The following is a 22,624-nucleotide window of genomic DNA, read 5'->3' as shown; positions in this document are numbered from 1 at the left end:
TTGATATATTTTAGCTGCTGAAATAGTGAGTGAGTAATGTCAGGTGTTAAGGAGATGCGGCTTTTCAGCAGTGGATGATTAGTCCTCTTTCCCAGAAATCAGTGGGTGCAGCGTTTAGTTGGAGTAGCTGGGTTTCCACAGCACGCTGTGAGTCAGTCAGCTGACAATAAATCTGAGCCTCTTGCAGGCATTTAGTTTATTTCTGATATTTTATCAAATAAACAAGAAGGCTGATAATAAACTCCACTAACGAGCAGTTAGTGAAAATAAGCCACATCTGTCAGTGTTGGACTCTATTTTTGTATTTCACCTTTATTTATACAGTAAATCTCATTGAGACACGAGGTGTCATTGTTTAGGAGCGACCTGCCGAGTGTGGGGGGGCAAAACAGACTATAAGGAATCAGAGGAGACCAAAAACAGATATGTGAAATATCCAGAGCTTTACAGTTTTGATCATATGTATTTGTCAGATTTGAAGGCGCCAAAGTCTGGAGTTCCTTAAGTGGCCACTTGGGGCAGGCTCCAAAGTGAGTGAGTCCCTGCAGAGCTCCAAGTTAAACTGGACAGTTTAAGGCTGCCAAAATGAGCACAGCTGGTACAAAAGAACTTTTGGTTTTAAAAATGAATTTTCTTTTGTATAATAAATAAGCAGTGGTTGGATTATTTCTCTTATACTTGGAAAGACTTAAAGTTGTGGGCGTGGCTTCTTTGACTGAACGGTGTGCTGACACGTACTTTGGTTTCCTTCAGTCTGGTCATCACTGCTTTTCTGCTTTGTTAGTGCTCGCTGGCAGTTTTTTAATTATTATTTGTAAAATAATGTTGCTCGGCGTGTGGCACGGCCGGCCCAGAGGTTTGTGCTGCTCTCTGATTATATTATTGTATTAGTCTGTTGCTCGGCACTGGTCAGCGGGCATCTGCGCCTGAACATTGGACCCGTGCAGTTTATGGTGGATGCAGCTCGCTAATGAAGCTAGCATAGCCCGATACATTAGCACTCCACCCGGTTATATAAATATGGCCACTGCTGGCGTCGAAAAACCAACATGGCGGCAGCCAAAACAAAATGCAGAGTTGGGCTCCGGCCCTCTGTTACATAAAATTGATGGTGTCATCTGGAAATATGTTTCTGTGGCACAGACAGCCTTCAGTGGAGATTTATCGCGGCAGAGTGGTGACTGTGGACAGAGAGGTTCAGAAACAAAGCTAATGCAGATAACGGTGAAAAATGCTGAGTATTGGCCCAGATTATCAGTCAGGTTGTTAATTGCTTAAACACTCGTCTCACTGATGGAGCGCTCTCTTCTTAAATGATCTTCAGCGTCAGCTCCAATTAGAAAAGACCGTTCAGCATGTCCTGATTCCTTTTTCTCTCCTTTTGATCATAATATTTCTGTCAATGATAATATAATCTGTTCCAGGTGAGATTACCTGCCATCATCAGCAGATCATCCTGAGTTGCATTCACTGATTACATCCTTGACTCTGATAAAGAGGTCAGGTGGGCGGTGGTCCTGGCAGGTTTCAGAGGGGTGTAATGACAACAGCTTCAGGTCTACAGCGTGTCTGTTTGCTGAGCTACCTCAGTTTTTCATTCCCTCGATGACTGTTCCCAGAATGACAGCATCATCCACCAGCATTAGAACATAAAGTGGTTTCAGAAAGCTATCCTCTCCTCGTGCTGACTGTTCGTCTGCCTTGTCACATACCTGCTGTGGCTGTAATCACTGTATGCTGCATCCCAAACAATGAGTTGTGACATGAAGGGCTTAATCAGTAAAGTCTGCGAAAGCAACGTGACGCAACAGATCTGTCAGATATTAAATAAGGATTCTTACTGAGCGTGCATTCAGCCATTAATCTGAGTGCCTCCTCTCTGTATGCATTGATTGCTTTATGTATTTAACAGCCGTCAGTTTAAGATTCCAACACTGACATGAAGCTGTTTGCTTTCACAATGTTTCATTTAAAAATGAAAACGGTTACAAAACTGGAAAAGTTTTAGATTTTTGGATGAATTGTTGCTGATTACTTTTCTGCTGTTAGACTGATTGGTTGATTCAAGGTCAAGTTGATTTTTTTTACCCACAAGAGCCAATTTTGTTGCACTGCAGGCAGTAAATAAAATAATCACAAAAAATATGGCATTCCATCAGGTTTCTGAAAAGGCCAAAAGCAGGAGGGACAAATCAGTACTTAAATCTGTTGGTCCTGCATCTTGGAGGATTACATCTGTGACCAGATGGATTCAGCAGACTGAAAGAGGACTGACCAGGATCAGCAGGGTCTGATTGGGCCTTCTTTGTGGCTTCAGTGTTGCTGCACATTCAACCGACTGCCTCTTTGAAGGGAAGCGAGTCAAGGCAACAAAGAAACGAATGCTGGTCTTTACATCAGAGTTTCTTTCTTACATTAACAGCATCATCAATTTAAAATCATATTTGAGAACTAAAACTGTGCAGCTGTGCATCCAAATCACTTAGCAGCATACAGTATGTTACCCCACCCCCCACCCCCCTTTTCCTTCTGGTAATCCATTCAGAGTCAAGCAGAGGCATGCTTCATCTCATGCTATGTTTGGGCTCCTTGTGTTTGGTTTACAACCAAAATAATCCCAAAAAGGGAAATTTAGTATTTTTGCATCAGATTCCTCCCTGATTACATTCACTTAACATGTCCTGTGGGGACGTCTGAACATGTTGCACTCTGTCCATTTACAGTTTCACTGCCTCTGTAAATAAGAGACATTCCTGTGGTGTAGGCACATTTATGTCGACCGTGGTCGCCCAGCACTGGATCCTGGTTAGTTTTACAGCGTTTGAAGAGACACACAATGACAAAACTATCTGTGTGCTTCATGATGTGTCCGTAAAGGCTCCATCACTCAATTGTATATAAAACAAAGGTGGTGAGAGGACACATCTGTGGGGAACTCTCGGGAAGAAAAAGGAGCATCAGATAAACTGTATCGACTTTTACCTTTTGTGCCAAGTAAAAAATCAACTCCCCGACATATCGATACCACACCAGTGCTGTGGATGCTGGGACAGTTAAAAGCATTCGTACACAGTTCTCCCCTCCACTCACTGAGCAACCTGCCTCCTGTGTAAGCAAACTGCAACGGGCCACATTTTGTTTGAATTGCACAGAGACTCATTTATAGTCCTTTCAGGTGAGCCATGCATGACATCAGCCACCCCCACAACAGCACAGAAACAAAGAGGACTGAAGGGTCTGTGCTTGCGGGTTAGATGGGACAGAACTTTCAAACAGTGATCACCCAGCAGGAAATGGATCACCGGGAATTATAAGGAAAAAATGGGAAAAAAGGAGATCAGCCCCTCTGTCCTGGAACGGCCTCTTTCCAGCCTGATCTCTTAATGTGACCACTGAATCCCACGCTGCACTCTGCAGAAACACAGCATCAGAAACACATGTGTACTTCCTCCTTACTTATGCTAATAAGGGAACAGATAAACGCCCCCCCCCCAGTGAGGATGTGAGAGTTTAAAGTTTTTGGGTTAAGTGGAAGCGAATCACAGCACCGTGTTGGCTTTATTCCTTTAATCACAGAAGAACCCACACTAGCCACACAACAGATGCTTTTCTGCTGCTCTGTGCAGGACTGGGAGTGTGTGTGTGTGTGTGTGTGTGTGTGTATGTGTGTGTATGTGGGCCACGAGGTGGAGGGGGATCACATTGGGCCAACGCTCAAACAACAGGAGAGACAAAAGTCTAGACGCTAATTATCATCAAAATTAATTGACCCAGTTGTCTGTTGCGCTTCATAGTGATTAATAAAGCTCTCTTGGCTTGGGCCGGTGCTGCACTGGGTTTATTTTCCCTCTGACGCACGGCTCTTCTTCTGTGCCTCCCCATCGCAAGACAGGAAAAACAAACCCCAATAAGTAAATGTGGGAAATGAGATAATTGGTCTGTGCTAATTATGTTTCTCTTTGCTGTTTTCTATCCTTATATTCATGCTTAACAACTCTTCTGAAACAAATTGGTGTCTGTCATTTTCATGAATGACCAGAGATTTATGAAAAAGAGAAGTAATTTTAAAACGGCTGTGATTTCCTCCTGGGTCGGTTTGAATGAGGTCGATAATGCTTTGTAGAAAAACATCCTTTTGCCGGGTCGAAGGGGTAAAAAGATGCAATCGAAAATGCAAACAGCTCTTTTCATTCTCTTTTCCCCCTCCTCTTTAGGTGGTGGTTGTTGGTGGAGAGGCCGAGCAATCGTTGTCAAGCAAGCAGGGGTCGTTGCCATGCACGAGGGGGTTTACACAGGAGGAATACATCATCGAGATGGAACCAGAGCTGGCGAAGGGACAGGCTGTCTGCAACGGTCAGTGCTCGCACACACACACACACACACACACAGACTCAGGACAACTCCAGTATTAATCCCCTGGTGCTGGGTGGGGGTTGCTTAAGAGTCCTGCTGATATTTGAACCATAATGGAGCTTGGAGAGGACTGACCTTTGCAAAGACTGAGTGTGGATTAGACTGATATACTGAGCCGATATGGGCCTCCTGTTGAGGTGGATGTGCGTGCCCCAGTCTGCCTTAATCTGCCTTTCAGCATTGTGATGAAACTCGACTGTGACTCGAGCATTTAATGGATTTTTGTTGATGTTTTTAATGTAAAACCATCACTGAATGTTTTGATCTTCTTCTTCTGGTGGATGAAAGAGTCTTGGGAGGAGGTGGTGGTCTCACCCCACAGTTCTGATCTCACCCCAAACCCACAGTTCCCAGCTTTAAGCCACAGGAAAAGATTAAGCTAAATGTTGGTTTAAATGTTGTTGTTGCTACTTTGGATTTGGTGCTCTCCTGTTGGAAACCCCACCGGCCTCGTGCCGTGCTGTAAACACAAGAAAGTGAAAGATTTTTATTTTTTGGAAGACTTGAGCTCATGAGCTGCAACTTCAGCCAGTTGAGCCCATAGCACATAGTGGGAAAAATATTTAATCTGTTATATTTAATCTGCTATCAACCAACTGCTGAAAGCTAAAGCAATGGTCAGTGGGTCAGCAAGAGGAGTGAAACAAGCACATGTTAAGAAAATACTGTTCTTTCTTTCATTGAATGTTACTTTCTGGCTTTCAGGCAGGTTTTCTCTCCATTTTCTTTAACCTGTTTTTCACTTTCACGTTGTACCTGCAGTCCTTTCAAACCATGCTGTATAAGTCAACCTGTAGTTTATACACAAAGATAGGTTGCACAGCCTGGTGTTGTTTGCCTGATCAAGCAGAATAAATGAACATGCTGCTCATCTGTGCTGTGTGTGGCAGAGCAGTTGGAGCGATCTGTATCGACTGAGCCCCGGGGTATCAGCAGCAGGTTGGTCAATAAGCACAGGGTAGTAGCAGGGCTGTGAGACGGTGCTGTGTGTGGCCTCCACCAGTGATATGGAGCTGCTTTGCATATATGTGTATTTTCTTTCAAACAGAGCATTAGTAACTCTGTAACCTCTTTGTTTATTTTATGTATGTTAACCTCGCTGCGCTGAATTTAACAGAAGATTAAAGACAAACATGCTACAGCTACTTGGATGTGGTTTCAATCATGTTCTGTTGGGTTTGAGGTCGATCAATATTCAAACTGGAGCTTGATCTCTGCTCGCATGTTTGTGTCTGTTTTATGAAAGCTCTTTTTAGAAACTGGGAGAAATGCTCCAGTCGGGCAGCTGGTCTGCTCATTCTATGCATGCAGGATGATGCCTGTAATTTAGCATTTCAGTGCAGTGAGAACTGTAAGAGTTGTGTTTGAGTGCAATAGTGTTGTTTGACTTATGGCACATATAGTTCAGCTCTGATGAGGGTGGTGTCTGAGCTCAGAGAGGAGCTGATCTGTGGGATGTAAAAGTGTCATCTGGCTTTGTGTTGCAGAGATGCTCTTCAGCCTGAGAGAGAAAACTGTGGACAGTGCAGCACTCGCTGTGAAAGTAGGAAACAGCTCAGAGAGAGACTTTCCTCTGCTAGAAATAAATCAGTGTCCATTGTGTTACAGCCAGTCTGAAACAGAGCAGAGCAGCCAGGCAGCAGGCAAAAGCCCAACAATAACACAGCTTTGAGGTGGTTGTGCATGTGTATGTGTGAGTGTATATGAGTGGGAATGTGTGAGGGAGTGTTCGATTACATGTTTGTGTGCTTCGGTGGACATGTGCGGGCTCTGTGAAGTGTAACGAGGCGAGAGCGCGTGAAGCCGACAGAGCTGTTGCAGAAACAAGAAGAGCGCGCATTTCAGTGTGTCCTCCTGTGATGATGTGCAGGTGAGGGGGCGGGGTCAGCAGACAAATCAGGAAGCTGTGTTTTTAGACAGTCTAACAAACACTAATTGCTACTTTGTATGCAGCGGTGGCTCCAGAGATGAATGAAGATCTGTGTCGGTGCTCCAGCAAAAACTCCAAACCTGAAAAAGTGTTTCTTTCACATGAAATCTAGAAATAAATTGAGGAAATAAAAGTATAAATATGCTGCGCTGTAATGATGTCAGCGCCCGATTCACCAAGTAATATTGCTTTTTTCACTTCTCATATTTATAACAGGTCAGTGGCCTTTTCTTAGTCATGTCAGGCGTGTGTGATAATAACAATCCTCTGCGCTAGTTTCTCTCAGTGATCTGTAGTCAGCCTGGTTTATCTGCTAAAATTATATTTCTACACTCAGATTGGACACAGGTCTTAGTTTTGGTAGCTGCAACCCAAACAGACTGAACTGCACTGGTGTAGTCTTACATTTATTCTCTCAAACAGCTCCGTGTGTGTGAGGAGCTTCTGTTGCTGCCATGTTAAGGTCTGACTTCCTGGCGACTGGAAAAAACTCTGTGGTTGTGGCGACGATCGTCTCCCAGTGGTGACAACCTGTGTTCAAACAGTTATTATTGAATATAATTATTCTTATTACTGTATTAGATCGTTTTGTGTTTGTAATGTTAAGTCACTGATTTGAAGAAAGGTTTAATTAATTATTAAATATCAGAGACAAAGCTACCAGCTGACACTACTGTCCCAGTTTGTTAGACACAAAGGTGCCAGCCTATCAGAGCACGAGGTCAGTGATCAGCCAAAGACAGCAGCGTTTACATTTGATTGTTTTCAAAAACAGTATTTTACATTTTCTGCCCTTAATTACTGAAAGTCACAATATTTGGAGCATTTCGCTGTGGTGCTGATGAAAGGCACCACTGAGCTGTGTGGAGGGCATCTTTGCTGGATAAAAAGTGATGGCTCCGGGTGCTTTTAATTATTTAATTGGAGCAGAGGAAGACTGAATGATTAATGAGGAGATGGAGGCGAGAGACATAATAAAGAGCCAGACAAATGAAGTGTCTGAGGGAAGGTTAGAAAGAAAAAGAGGTGAGAGGTAAAGATTAAAAGCAGAGACACGGAGCAGGGAGTGCGACGGGATCCTGTGCCTTTGGTTTAACTAACAGACTTCCCCCAAAATACAATCCACCGCTCAGTGAACGACAGCTACAATCAGATATTTTGACTTTGTAATGTTCCTCAAAGGATGGCTTTGACTGAAGCTGGGCAAAGTGTGGGGAGAGAGAAAAGATTTCTTTCTTTCTTAATTTCTTTGCAAAAGTTTGACTTGTAAAATTAAATTGTGCTTCCTAAACCAAGTTTCAGATAACAAGGTGGAAAAAACAACACATTTAGTTCCTTACAGGAAACAGCAGCGCAGATTTCAGTGGAAAAGAAACAAAACCCCCCAAAATAAGCAGTTACATGTAAAGTTGATTCAGCTGCTGCCAGACCAGTGTGTGAGTCAGAGTGTGTGTGTGTGTGTGTGTGTGTGTGTGTGTGTGTGTGTGTGTGTGTGTGCGAGCTGCATTGCCCCCTTGTGCTGTGCTTGCATGTACATACAGGCTCTCTGTACATGTGTGTGAGTCAGGATGAGATCAGTGACTGTCCAGTACTTCCTGTGAAGTGGCTGCCTTGACCTTCCCATTTTTTCTGCCTTCCTTCCTATTAAGGGAGTGAGTCGCAGTCAGTGACACAGCCTCATACAGCGGGTGCTGGTCAGCACCGCCATCCACAGCTGTGGAAACCGCCATCCCACCGTCCACTAAGAACCAAGCACATTCAGCTCCCACCACCCTCCCCCTCTTTCCCATCTCTTGCTTTCTTTTCCTGTCTTCTTCTTTTCTCTTGTCATGCAGGGGATTGCCCTACTTTATTCCTGCCTCATACATCACTGTCTCCCCTCATAGATGGATTTGGGAATGGCGTTCAAGATTTAAAGTGAAAGCTCCCTCTCTCTGTCTCTGACTCCATCCCACTCTCATTGGATTCCTGATCCTGGCATTGTTTTTCCTCTAAGGAGCTTGTTAACGTCTCAGCACTGGGATCTTATATGTGTTTGCTTCTGTATCTAACATCTCGTACTGTTTGTTACCTAAATTGTTCTGTTGCGTTCAGTTCGGACCACTCTGGGTTAAAAATGAGCTGTTTGGTTTTGAGCTGGGCTCGTGGACGTTATTGTGTTCTTCACTACGTCAGTCGCACTTTCATATAGTTTGTGACTCATGACTCCCACCGTGGATAACATCTTTTATTGTAACAGAATTGTTCCTCATCATAAAGCTGGAGGTCTTTTTGATGAGGAGACTTAAAATACTCCACAGCTGATGACCTCATCAGAATTAGCATAAATCTTTATTGTTGTGAAAATCGATTCAGAGTGACAGATTTATGTTTACATTCTAAAGATTACTCGATAAATTAAAGTGAGACACTCGGGTTTTTAATGATTCCAAAGCCTTTCCTGTAATGCCAACATTAAGTTGGTGTAAAGTCTTTTGTGCTGCTCAGCCAGTCCTGGGATTGGTTTCAGGGATAATCGTGGCAAACGTTAATATGTCTGCTAAAATAAAGGCTGCCTCTTTCTGTACTGAACTCTGTGTAGTTCAGCCCATCCTGGCCTTTAAGTGTTACACTGCTCCTCATAAAGGGGAGCGATCGTGTTTGCTTGGCTGCACTAGAGCAGCTTAGCATGATTTACAGTTTAAAATGATCCAACTTCATTCTGATTGGCTGTCCCCTATAAACATGTGATTTGAACAGCATGTGGGTGGAGCTTCTGTGCTAAACTGTGTCCCTGATTTTGACCATATTAGGATATTCTCCCTCATTGAAATTCTCCTTTCACTGATCATCCAAATACACGACCAGAAGAAAATGAAAAAAACAGAAAGTGAAACAAAAAAACTGAGAGTTTATATCAGACACACACTGAGCTCATCATGCTTAATATGAGCCTCCATCTATTGTAACAATATATTTATGACGTAAATTAAGACAGTCGGTCCCTTTAATGCTGCCTGGATTGTGTTTCTCTCCTTTTTACATATTTTACTAAAACCTTCAGTAAAAAAATAAACTAATCATAACTCATATTTAAATGGAATTAAATATTAACACTCACCATGAATCGAATGCAGCTCAGTTAACTTGTTCCGACATAAATTCTAATGTTACAAAGTTTCTATAGTTGCAGATATAGTGTGATAGTGAACTGCACTGCATTCAAATGTCCCTGTTTACATATAAGAGGTTAATGTGTTTTATATATAATTTGCTATTTTGACCCTTGTGTGCGACGTAGGTATGTTTGTTCCACATCATTTATTCTTCTCTCAGTGCAAAAGCTTCTGTGTCAGACAGTCAAACTGTTAGATGCATAAAGGGGGCTGCTGACATGGAGGTGGGAGGCTTCTGTCACAGCCAATGAGGAGCAGGGGTCAGTTATGTTGTTGCCAGGGGTCAACGAGGAAGGAGGAAAGACACTTCTGTCACAGCCAATCAGAGTTTCATTCATGTTCTCAGCAGAGAGGCAAAAACCAATGTGTCCTCTTCCATCATCATCATCATCATCAATAAGAAATAGCTGCACTCAGGGAACAAAATCCCATAAACAAAATAAAGTTTACCTGAGCTGCAGCTGAGCTGATGCAGCTGTTCATGGACCATTTTCAGACATTCAGACTTCAAATGGTATCGCAGAGCTTCAAGGCAAAGAGAGCGTGTTACACGGCACAAAACAACGGCTACTGAAGGACGAGAAAGCTGGTGGTTAGGGTTAATTACTGAAAGAATAAACAGGTTCTGTGTCCACCTGACTTTGTAACATATAACTAAAACCATAATTTGAACGAGCTGTGATGAATTACCTAAAATGTTAAAACCTCAATGATATGAGCGAGGATGGTTTTAGTTACATCAGTGCACAATGCTGTTACTTGGACACCCTCAGTGCAACTGTATCATTCAGAGTTGTGGGTGTGCTGGATCCTATCCCAGCTATCGTGGAGGATGAGGCGGGGTTCACCTGTAAAGGTCACCCGTCTGTCACAGGGCTGGCAGCTATTTACTTTAGAACCTGTGACCAGTCGTATACATCATCCTGGGTTCTTGGCGAGCTCTGCCTTTGCATCGTGTCTGTGCAAATGCAAAGAGCCAACGTTGTGTCAGCAGCAAAATGCATTTGTTTAGCGACAGTGTTGACTTGGAAAGACTAGATTTGTAAATGTAAAGTGTTCCCCTGCTTATACCTGCAGACGTGCTGGAAGCAGCTGTAGGACTAGAGTGTGATTTAGTTCCCAGGGTCGGTGTCAGTGCGTCCTTTCTCTTATCTTCAGTTTTGACTTGGCTTGACCTTTTTTTTTGTTTCCTCTTGATGGCTGCTGTGCTGTCAGTCAGCTGTGAGTTTCCCACAGAGATGTGCTGTCCTTAACTGTAAAAGTGCAGTGGGCCCAGTTTCACATTAGTGTGCTGCTGGGAGAAAAAGGAAGTGTGCAGCTGATGTTAGCGAGACTGAAAACGGAGACCATTAAAAACATAGTGATGAGTGGATTCAGGGTTTTACTGGATCTCTTGTTATAACTGACACAATAAGCTTGTGAATGAAATTATATTTACTTTGCTATATTACAGAAACAAGTGGTGCACTGTAATTACTATAATATTGTGTAACACACATCTGTGTATTTCTTCCTGCGGTGTCCAAGTTGGACCACTGGAATGCCGAGGCTGTAATTATAACCCAGCAGCCAGGAAACACTGACACACCAGTCTGAGAGGAGCACATCCACAGACTATATGACTCTCATATCACTGAGTTACATATAGCTGCTAAAATCTGAAGAAGGTTATTAATGTGACAGAGCAGTGTGAGGTCCAGCATGAACCTGTGAGGGTGTGTCTGTGGTAGATGGAGGTTTGACTGCAGTGCAGACACTGAACTTTCTAACAGCACGTGTAAAATGAACCGAGATGTTAACGAAAGTGTGCAAACAAACCTCACTCAGACATTTCTCCCTTTGCCTGCTTAGAGCAGTGAAAGTGTGTTCAGACTGAACTGAGGTCATTTCTACTAAACGGTGCACGTTCTTTCTTTTCACCTCAAACATCACAGTTTACTCGCGTCTTTTGTCCTCATCCGTCTGTACCTATAATGAGTGAAGTGTTGTCTCTCTCCCAGTGTCAGAGCTCTTTCAGCTCTGCAGTCAACACCATGTTGTTGTTTCTGTTTCATGTCCATTTGAAAGCTTTGGTAAGTGGTTCTGGTCCGTTCTTGGTCCTGGTCTCGAGCACCACACTCTGTCTCTCGTGTCTTTTCTGTAGCGTTCCTCATTTGAGATATTTTTTTAGACTGTGGCAGGATTTTCATTAGAATCCAGGTTTCTGAGCCACAGAGAATAGATTGGACACTGCTGCTGTAGAGCCTGACCCGCCTTATTAAGCCTTACTGCTCTGACTTTCAGAAAGGCTGCAGTCTTACGAATGCCCCGTGTGCTTCCCAAGCCTTGTGTACCTCATTCATGCCTACGTATCAGTGTCAAACTTATAATTAGGTGGGATATATTTAAAAAGTAGTGAGAGGTGGAAATCAAGACTTGAAACAGAGTCTGGGTAATGTTTCTTTCTTCTTTACATTGTGGCATCTTCTAATAACAGAACACTGAAACTATCATGGCGCACAGTGTTCAGCGTATAGAAACAACACTAGAGGATTATGGTTATAACCCCAGAGGAGATGTTCCATATGTGACATATACGTGGGTCACATGATTCGCACACATCAGAGACATCTGAGTCCGTGGCTACTTGTGAACTTTGCCCCTGAGATTAAACCCCATCTGTGTCATGACAAATGTGTGCATGAACAGATTTCCTTGCATTGCTTTTTTTTACTGGAGTTGCATGTTTTTGGGAACATTGAAGACAGCAGATTATTGTTTTCACTCTGCATTTCTGATCCTGTTCATCGTGACTCACACAAAAATGCTAAAAAGTCTAACAGAGACAGCTCGGGACCACAGACTAACCACAGCGTGCAGACAGAGGCGGGCTCACTTTCTCTAGAACATGCTTTGTGTGTGTTAATGTGGAGGAGGAACAGATTCTGGGTCTGGTTCTCATAATACAGTTTCTATGTTGGACTGACGAAAGCCAGGCACTGAAACTCCCAGCTCCACAGATATGGATGGAATGTGTGCGCTGTGTGGGTGTGTGTTTACTTTGACCACTATCTATGTGAGGATCCGGGGTTTAGGCCACTGATGGGGATGTTGTGGATGTTTTTTCTTCATAGTCCTTTGAAAGCTGGCGTTAGGCATTCAGGTGTGATGGTGAAGACTAGTATGGTGAGAATCCAAAAACACAGAGATACCCATGTGTGTGTTTGTGTGCGTACGTGTGTGTCTACTCCCACGGGTCCTCTTCCAGTTGTGGTTGTTCATGTTCAACTAATTCCTGTCCTCCCATTTGTCGTTCCCTGATTCCTTCCCATCTCCCTCTCCATCTCTGTCTCACAGCCATTTTCTGCTAAATAAATGATGGCTGCATGCCTGACCTCACATCTGACTAATGAGTGCATGTGTGTGTGTGTGTGTGTGTGTGTGATGGGGGCTGTGAAAGCAGCGCTGTGTGTGTTTCTGAGCGCTGGAGTTGGGGTTGTGCGGATGCTTCGGTCCGAGTGTAGCGGGAGGATGCTGTTAATCTTTTTGATGTTCTGTGTTTGCGGGAGAGATTGGAAGATGCCGGCAGCTTAAACGGAGGAGAAACGTACTGTAGCTTTGAATGGACCAATCAACACTGTGTCTGCAGTTTCAGACAAGAAAGGATGAATCCTAAAGAACTCTGGTGAATAACACGCAGATGTGTAACACCTACAGGATATGCTGGCACACCGGCCTGTGCCAACTTTAAAGTCTGAAGAATGGCTGCTGGAGCAAAGGACAGGCTGAAACAGCAGCAGCAGCACTGAACTGTCAAAGAGAGAGACGGGTGTAGCTTGTTGTTGCTTTGACTGTGAGCAGAATGGTTGCCTGTAGCGACTGAGGCCTCGCAGGTGATTTCACAGCAACCGCTCACAAACTGTGGGGAGACTAATGTTTGCTCATCACTGCTGTTTGCCAAGCAGTTGTCGACTGTTTTCTAGTGTGAATGTGGCTCTATGTGCCTAAGCTAGCTTTCAGGGTTGGTCCCATTTTCGAGGTTGCTATGATTTATTTCACTTTGTATTAAGTAAACAAAGGATTCTTTATGATAAGCATCCGAAGCGAGGCCGTGACAGCGAACACACAAAGACTGCCTGCTGAGAGTCACCGTGTTGTGTTCTCAGTGTCTTCATTAGTTTGGTGACACCTCAGACTGCAGTGCCAGTCTTAAAGGAAATCAAAGCTCACTACATCTATTTTACTCATAAATAGCAGTAAAAAAACAAAATACTCGCTCAAGGTTTCTTACATTTTCTTTTTCTGTAGCTTTTAACAGCTTCTCTTGGTCTTCATCAGCAACTGGAGTTTGCTCATTAAGCAAAAACACTGCACAGAACGTTGTTCACTGAGGACTGTTAGATGTATTTGCCAGCCAATTAATATCCAGAGTACATGGAATAATTAGTGTGACATGAACATCATTAGAGTCTTAAAGGATCTGCTCTATTTTGCTGCCTTTTTTCTCTCGTGAGGAACGTGACGCTGTTCCTTGGAAAGCCTAACCCTGTGTGTGATACACTGGCAGGGAGGAAACACACACTGTTCAGTGCTCCACTGACTCCGCCAACACCTCCCATCACAGCCCAGCGCTGTTTACAGTTCTGCTACATCGGATCTTGACACCAGAAATTTCAGGTGATGCCCAGCAGCAGTTATCACTGTCTAAACAGGTTTTCCTGCTTGTGAGATAAAGATCGTAGACAGACTCACGGATGCATTAGGCTGCAGCCGACAAAGCAAATGACTCAGACCGCACGCTTTGGGTTAATATCATGTAATTGGCAAACACCTAATGCTTTATCGGATCATGGTGTTCTTTTTTGGAGCTGGTAATCTTTGCAACAACTTTAACAATCATTTGATTTTCTTTTTAAGTCAAACACAAAGACAAAAATCTGGTGGATTCAGAGGATTTCCTGTCTGTTCTCTGTTTTATGAATAATAACTGAATATTTGTGGCTCTGACATTCTGTCCAGAGCCTCATCATTCTGAGGTGTTTCTGACTGGTGTACCTGCAGCATACAACTGGAAACAAGCTTCATGGAGATGAATAAATCAATCCCCACTCTGATCACTCAGAGCCGGGGGGGGGGGGCTCAGGACGAAGTGCAGCGTCCAGATCAGCACAGAGCCAATCACAAGTAGAACTGTGTGTCTGCTCCAGGCTACACTTATCACTTATCCTCTTATCTCCTACTCTCCTCACTGTTTTCTTGATTAGTTGATTAATTGTTCAGTCAATTAAAAACCACAGAATATTAAAAAACATCCATCACATTTTCTCAGAGTCTCCGATATCTTAAGATGACCCAGAACAGCCCAGAGGTGTTCAGCATATGTAAAACGTTTATCTTTGATATCACAGGAAACTACATCCAGGTTCATTTGCTGGCTTAGCTTCATGTGATGAAGAGCTTCATCACATGACCGATAGCCAATCCAAATATCCGGTCTACTGTTTACCTTATAAATAGGGCTGCTCGATTATGGCAAAAATGATAATCACAATTATTTTCACTGAAATTGAGATCTCGATTATTTGACAATATTTATTTAACAATAACGGCTTTAAAGATGTCAAAAAATAATATAAAGTAGTGTGCAAATACTGATTACAGTGCAAATGTTTGCAATATAAAAAATAAATGAAAAATGTAAACATCTATGTTTAGTGAACTTCAAAATACTGCACAATATTTGATCCACGTCTGAACCCATAATGTTTCCACCAATGTTCCCTCTAATTTTTCACATGTCTGAGCGAACACACAAACTCCCTGAGCGTCCCTTGGACCACTGTGAGCGACATCAGACGTGTGCACTGTGGTCACGCCAGCATCTAATCCATCCAAGTTAAATGGTTTATTAAAATAATCAAATTACAGCATTTACATTTATGTTAGACTACTTTTAATTAACTGCTTTAGCCCACTTACAATGAAAATTTAAAAAATCCTGTTCATGACCTGTGTAGGATGTTAACACTATTGGAAGTAAAAATAACTTTAACTCCAATTTTGAAAACACAACTTTCTTTCTTTTCTTTTTTTTCATAAAGCTCTGACTTGTATTATGAGTCTGTGGTCTGGGAGAGAGTCTGTAACTCTGTCTGCAAAATACAGCATATAATGACCAATGTTGGGCAATTAATTATATAGTTACTACTTCAAAAAAGTAACTCAGTTTGGCAAACAACAAAGTTTTTTGCAGCTATTTATTTTTTTAATGCAGCCAAGGCGTTTTTAAATAAACATTTCAAACTATTTACAGAACAATCAGCTGTTCTGCATCAAATCTGATGCCACACAAATTATTTGCGCCACTCCAAAAAATAATTTCTGTCCACTATGAGATAAAGGAGAACAACAGCCTGATACCTGCAGGCCTGACAACAGGAGATGTATCACTGCTGTAACACCTGTAACACTCAGCAGCCGCCTCATTGTTCTGACACACACAACAAAACTATTGACTACACTACACACTAACTACACACTAACTACACACTAACTACACAAGATTTGCGCTAAACGTCTCAAATCTCTCACATCTCAGAGCACCGCCGTCACTCCTAAAACTTCCCCCCGTTTCTTAACAACTAGATGCCACGTTGCCATATCATTTTTTGATTGGTCGACATGGTACTTTTGTCGACCAATAGGAAAGAGTGGGGGGGTGGGGTTTGTTTTTGCTCACAGGCTTTCCAGCGTTTTCCTTATAAAACGCCGTTTTTACCGTTTCTTCCCGCAGTAAATATAAACAACGACAGTATTCAGGAAGAAAACCAAACATTGCAGATATTTTTATCATAACTCTGGTTTTACGTGGCCGATCAACACAATTTAAAAACTGGTATAAAGTCCACACTTTTCCCGTCAATTGTTCCGTCTGTCCTGCTCACATCTCCAATGGTTGTACACGTTGTCATTAACGTGGCTTCACTCCACATGAGCCACGCCGCTTTGCGCGCTAAAACACCGGTGTTGGCACATAAGGACGCTGTCATAGCCTGTCAGCGACGTTGATTGGCTGCGTATATACGAATGTAAATCGCATTATTGGCTGGACTATAGGATAAGGTGGCATCGTTCTAATCCCATACAGGAGCAGCCAGTCACTCACTGACTAACACTGCAAAACAGAATTGTTAAAGTTTTAATTTTAATTTCAATTCAGGTTAATTTTTTTTGTGCGCAACGCAGATTTTCTGTGCGCAGAGACCGTGCCAGCAGTGCGCAATTGCGCACGTGCGCAGCTTAGAGGGAACATTGGTTCCCTACCACTGAAGTCGTTTTACCTCTTTTCAACCAACGGCATTCTTTCTTCAGCAGCCATTATCCTCTCCTCTCCAAATAACTTCTGCTTAGCTTTCCGAGCTTCCCTCGGGTCCTCTTAATTGTTGTGACGCGTGTTCGAAACGCAGAGAGGTGCGCTCGATTTGCCACACGGAGCAGCGCGGGAGTAAAGCACGAGGGAGGTGCTAATAATCGGCTCAGTCATTTTTAATGATCGTTGAAAACCCAGATCGTAATCGAGATTAAAATTCGATTAATTGAGCAGCCCTACTTATAAATATATGAAATACATTTTTTGATAAAAACAGTTTTATTTTTTAAATTGCTGAAGTTGACGTCATTAACCAGCAGGAGACAAACTATCAGTGAGGCCAGAGTGTGTCTGCAGGTCTGTCTCTGTAAGGTGACTGACAGCCGCTCGGTCTCTGGGTGTGTGTGTGTGTGTGTGTGTGTGTGTGTGTGTGAGAACATGTTTCTGTCTAACAGTGGGCTAATGTAATCAGTAGGATCTGTCATGGTCTATTAGGAGTCTGCTGCCATGATTCCAGCCATTGTGTCCATAAACTGTAAAAACACATGATCACTACATCACCAAACTAGTTGAGCTATATGACTGATGTATATCGCACAAAGGTATGTTTAAAATGTGTTAAACTTTTTTTTTTGTTTAAAAGTTATAATATGATGTATTAGTTGATAACAATCACGACGTACAGGACGTAGAGGCCAAGGTACCCCAGAGTTTCTCCCAGCGTCGTCCTTCCAGCGCCCGCAGTGCGGGAAAAACGCTGGGAGGAGGAAGAAGTTGATTACTTGTATTTGTACCTCGGTATCCAAAGCTTTGAGCCAAATACCACGATGTACTGAGTGGGCTGATTTTACAGGGTTAGAAATTGCTGGAGTTTGTAAACAGGCACAACGTTCACAGCGTTTCTGTCCTGATAGCGATTCATCTGTAAGGGGCACAAATGTTGGCGTTTGCATGAACTGAAGCATCCCCATGCTTGGCTTTGGACTGCATGTCTATGGGGTTGCCATGTCATATTTAGACAGCTACAAAAGTGTTAACAGTGTTTTCACATGCTATACGGGACGCTGGTGGGAGCGGCTGAGACGGCGCTTTTCTTTAATCTGGGGCGACAGCTTCCTGCGGCTCTCCACGAAACAGCCTCCCAGCCAGGGACGGGCTGTCCTGTGTGTGTGTGTGTGTGTGTGTGTGTGCGTGTGTTCACGCCACAACATCATGTGCCTTTGCTTTTGTTATGCCAGCCTAATTTTTCTCCTTTAATCCCTCATTGAACTTTTGAGGGAGGTCTGTGCTGTGTTACCGGGTAAAACTTGAAGCCAAAGTTGTGCGTTTGTTCATTTACTACACACGTATACGTAAAACTGTCTTTAAAAATGTTCTCCAGTACTCGGTGTTTACAGAGTGGGAGCCTGCTGGAGGGAAGAGCTGTTCCAAGTGGACCCACAGGACAAACAACTGATGGATAAAAACAGCAACACAAATATCTAACGGTTTGACTGTTCGGGGCTGTCTGAAGGCAAAACTTTTAGACATCAGCGCCTCATGAGCTGATAGAGTCTGCCTGGGAGGGGCAGGCACTTGCTGCAGGACAGGACTTTGTGTTGCCAGGTTGGTGTAACGGTCACCAGTGAGGCTGCTGTCCCTCATCTAGAACACCAAGCTCTTCTTTTAGTCTGTTTGACAGGGAGGCACAGTCGGAAGACTTGACTCAGAGGTACTGCACAGTGAAGGGATAGGTTGGTAGGTCACAGAGGCAATGAGTACTTGAAAGTACTTCAATGCACCGTGGACCCAATTATGGAGTTTGTGTCGGAAAACTGTAGTTTTTCTTTAAGTCGTACCTCAGACAGACAGGAAGTGCGTATTTTCAGCTTCAGTGTGACTTTGTGAGGATCATTATCTCCGATGTTCATTACAAGTAAACAAGCTCAGAAATCCTCTCTGACTGCACAGCTGCAGAAGAATCAGAATATTCGTCAGAGTCAAATAAGACGGCACACTGGATAAAAAGATGACGTTTTTTTGTTTTCCTGCGATATGAAATAAATACCAGATGACCTGAATAGCTCTATTTGGAAAGAATTAATCCTTCTAGAATGATTGGGATATTTTGTTAGGAGATTCAATCTGCACCAAAAATACAAATAATGGTTTAAAAAAATCTGAAAAACACTGAAATTTGAAGATTATTTTTTCTAGCTGTGAACCATTTTTTCTTTATTGTGTTGTTTCTTCTTTTTGCATCAGTTTGAAGGATTGTATATACAAAGAGAAAATGCTGTGTCGTTGTGACAGAGGGACTGTCATTATTGCACCTTCCTATGTGGGACTTTCCTCCAGCATGTCCTTCCCTGCGGCGTTAGAGGCAGAGCTGTGCAGTGAACACAGTACGAGGGGGAAAGCTCGAGGCAGGACTGTAATGTGGAGCTCTTCCTCCTTGTCCTGTCTAACCAGGGAGGGAAGGAGAGGTCTGAGCCCCTCTGGGTAGTAATCTGTCAGTGGGAGATCGGGGAGACTGGTGCACGGCGAGAGCGTGGGCCCACCCAGCCTGTCCCTCTCGCTGTGGGAGGGGGTGCTCCAGCAGAAAGGGCTGTAAGGACACGAGCTACAGTTTTTCTTTCTCCCTGCTGAGTTTGAGTGTAAAATAACTGAGTCCAGTGTAGCAGGAGGCTCCGCTGCTGTGTGCATTAAATAGATAAACTGACACTCAAGTCTCCATTTTTTTAGCAACCAAATCTTCCTTTTCTCTGATGTCGCTGAGCACAGAGAGGCTGCACTTCCCTGATTTGCAAGAAGTTTGTCAAAAAACTTCTCACACAGATTTTCAGTTTAATGTATTGTAGTTATTACTGAGTGTCTCGGGGTGTGTTTTATTGTCAGGTAAAAGCTTCTAATATATGAGGAAGAACATGAAGGATTAGGCCAACGCCTGTGAGGAAGAACTCTGTAACCTCTAACATCTTAATACAATGAAATCTCCAGAAAGACCAGGCTCATGGAGGCTGTCAGCTGCTGTGAGTGGGTGAGGTTTAAAGGGAAGGTGAAAAATGGAGCATAAAGAGGCCGTGTGTGACCACATTACAAAAACTGCAGCACACGTTTGACTGCATTTCATTGCCATGCTAATCTAGAAACAAAGCCTTTCCATCAAAGAAACTCATGGATAGCGTTCTCGACATCTGTGGTTTGGATCAAATTATAGGTGTAAAAAGTGAAGACAAAGGTTATAAATCAACACAAATGCACTGTATGCTTTTGGGGGCATGTTTTCACCTCCTTTATTGGGCAACATGTTGTAAAATCAATACCTGCTCCAATGGGAGATTTTTCAGGGTTATGGTATGTGTCAGCTCCAACGTTAACAGCTAGACTGAAATGGGAGACATCCACCCAGCCCCAACACCAAAGCCAGCACGTTGGTTTGATTAGACGGGATGGATTGCTGTGACATGTCTTCCTGGGGGAGGTTTCAGTGCATTAAGTGTCAAATACACAAATGTTTGGTCGTGGTGTCCAGAGCAGCAGGGTGTGGTCCATCTCTGAGCGAAGGCATGGCTCAGGGAGGATTATGGGATTTCTCCTGATGAGGAGGGATGGGGAGGGGGGGCTGCTGATTTCAAAATGATGCAATTTCAAAGTCAGCTTTCGTTACATTCATAATCCAACTGTGTGCTATATGGCTGGAAACAGCCCTCAGCAGCATTGTTTGTCTCTGTATGTTAGTGTGTGTGTGTGTGTGTTCCTCAGATCAGCTAGGACAGGGTGACAGCTGTCCCGTGTGGATTAACTGTGGGTCTATAATGTGCATGTGCTGTCTTTGTGAGTTAGCAGCCCGACGCCTTAATCCTGGCTTCCAGTTTACTTCCATGCACTCACTCACATGTTTATAGTAAACCTTCCGTCTCAGGGGAAACTATAAATTGTGACTCATAACCAGCAATTAAAGCTTAACTATAGTTCTAAGCATAAAAATAGTTTCCAAAAACATAAAGACAGAAGGTTTCTGCAGGAGTACAAGGAGGTGGAGACGTCTAAATGCACGTTTGTATGTTTATATGCCCTGAAGAAATAATGTATCTGTTTTTGGATGAGATGATGTGCATACCTCGTCTGGGCTGAGTTAGGTCCGTCTGTTACATGCAGTACATCACACTTGTGTAGGTGGACTTTCTTCAGATTTCTAAAGTGTTGGGCAGGCTGGACGCTTTGACTGTGAGGCAGACGCTGTCACAGGTGAACTCTGCAAACAGCAGGCGTGTCTTCTTTATGTTCACATGATTGTTGTTCCAGCTGGCAGCAAAGATTACAGTCGGAAAAATAAGCATCATTTTGTGTTTCCCTGTGTTTCCTGTTGTGTGTGCCATCTCATAGTCCCTGAGATTTATTTTTGACTCCTCCCTGGGATGTGGAGCAAAATCCGGGGAATGGGTGAAGAATGCTTGTCCTCACTGAGGGGGTTCGGGTTGGGTCATGTGATGACATACAGTCAAATGAAAAAGTAATGATCCTTTTCAAATATTTAAATGCAGTGCCTGCAGAAAAAGATAGTTTACAACACTGAGCTTTTCCATGATTGTACAACAGTGTCAGTAAATATAAATCGAGAAGTAGCTGCGATGCTTGGAGTCAGGAGCAGAGTTTGTCTCTCTGTCACCTTTTAGCTGAAATCACCTCCAGTAGGCGTTTCATGTAGCTGTTCAGCTGCATGATGTTTAAGGCTTTTTTATGTTCTTCCAGTTTCTAAAGTCTCCGCACATCAAATGAAAGCTTTAACCAGACCATTTCTTCTTTTTAAACCACTCCTGGGTGGATTTGTTAGTGCGCTTACATCCACCTCCAATTAAAGATCAGCTCTCAGACAGATGGCCTCACATTATCTTTAGAATTCATAGTTGAGTTGACTTCAAGCTGCCCAGTCCCTGAGGCAGCAAAGCAAGTCTGATTCCCAGCACCATGCTTCACAGATGGTGTGATGTTTCTCTCCTAAAAAGCTGCCGTGGCTCTGCAGCAAACATGTCTGTGTCCCTGAAAAAGACACATCCCACCTGCCTCTTCCTGAGGATGATCTCATCTTTGGCACCAAATCTGGAATCGATCCATCTTTGCTAAACTGCATAAACACATTTGATTATTCTTTCAAAGAAATTATCCATTTGAATATTAATATCTTAAAAATAAGAGCAGAACCATCAAACTCATCAGAAAATACAAAACATACTGGTGCGTATTTTCTCATTTAAATTTGTTTTTTAGACACAGACTGCAACTCGGACTGGGCGATATGACCAAAAATCCATATCACGGTATAATTTGAAGCATGTGTGGTAACGATATATATCGCGATATATTAATTTCTTCTGTACAGTATACAGTATGTTCCATATTATAAGGCAAACCTAAAATCCTTTTATTTTCTCAAAAATTGACAGCGCGCCTTATGTATGAATTGTGGTTGTGCTTACTGACCTCGAACCGATTTTATGTGGCACACGGCGCTCAAAAATCTGTCAAAAAGTGTTTTAGTCCGACTTTGGTAAACTACGAAGCCGCACCACTTGATGGATTGTTGGAGCATTACGGCTGCCGTAGTCAGGAGCCTCGCGGAGTAATCTGGGTCCTAAACTCCGTCCGCTACAGGTCCCAAAGTCAAACGAACACTGCGGCATCACTGAGAGTTAAAAACTGTCTAAACTCTTTAATCTTTAATAAAATGATCAGTGTTGCTGCTTTACCAGGTGTAACTATTAAGTTTAACATCCATGAAAACAGAATTTATTTAGT

The 22,624-nt window shown here is 43.1% G+C and overlaps 1 protein-coding gene across 1 annotated transcript in view; it reads left to right on the top strand.

Moving 5' to 3' along the window:
- The window catches only part of LOC100693372 (cadherin-2), a 99,843-nt gene that overhangs the window by 2,270 nt on the left and 74,949 nt on the right, over positions 1-22,624 (top strand). The window contains exon 2 of the mRNA XM_005457282.4: positions 4,215-4,353. Within this exon, the coding sequence (XP_005457339.1) occupies positions 4,215-4,353 (139 nt within the window). The remainder of the gene's footprint in view (positions 1-4,214; positions 4,354-22,624) is intronic.

Source organism: Oreochromis niloticus, linkage group LG15 (assembly GCF_001858045.2).
Source record: "Oreochromis niloticus isolate F11D_XX linkage group LG15, O_niloticus_UMD_NMBU, whole genome shotgun sequence".
NCBI classification, from domain to species: Eukaryota; Metazoa; Chordata; class Actinopteri; order Cichliformes; family Cichlidae; genus Oreochromis; species Oreochromis niloticus.
Note: the sequence above shows the minus strand (reverse complement) of the source record. Positions and strands in the feature narration are given on the sequence as shown.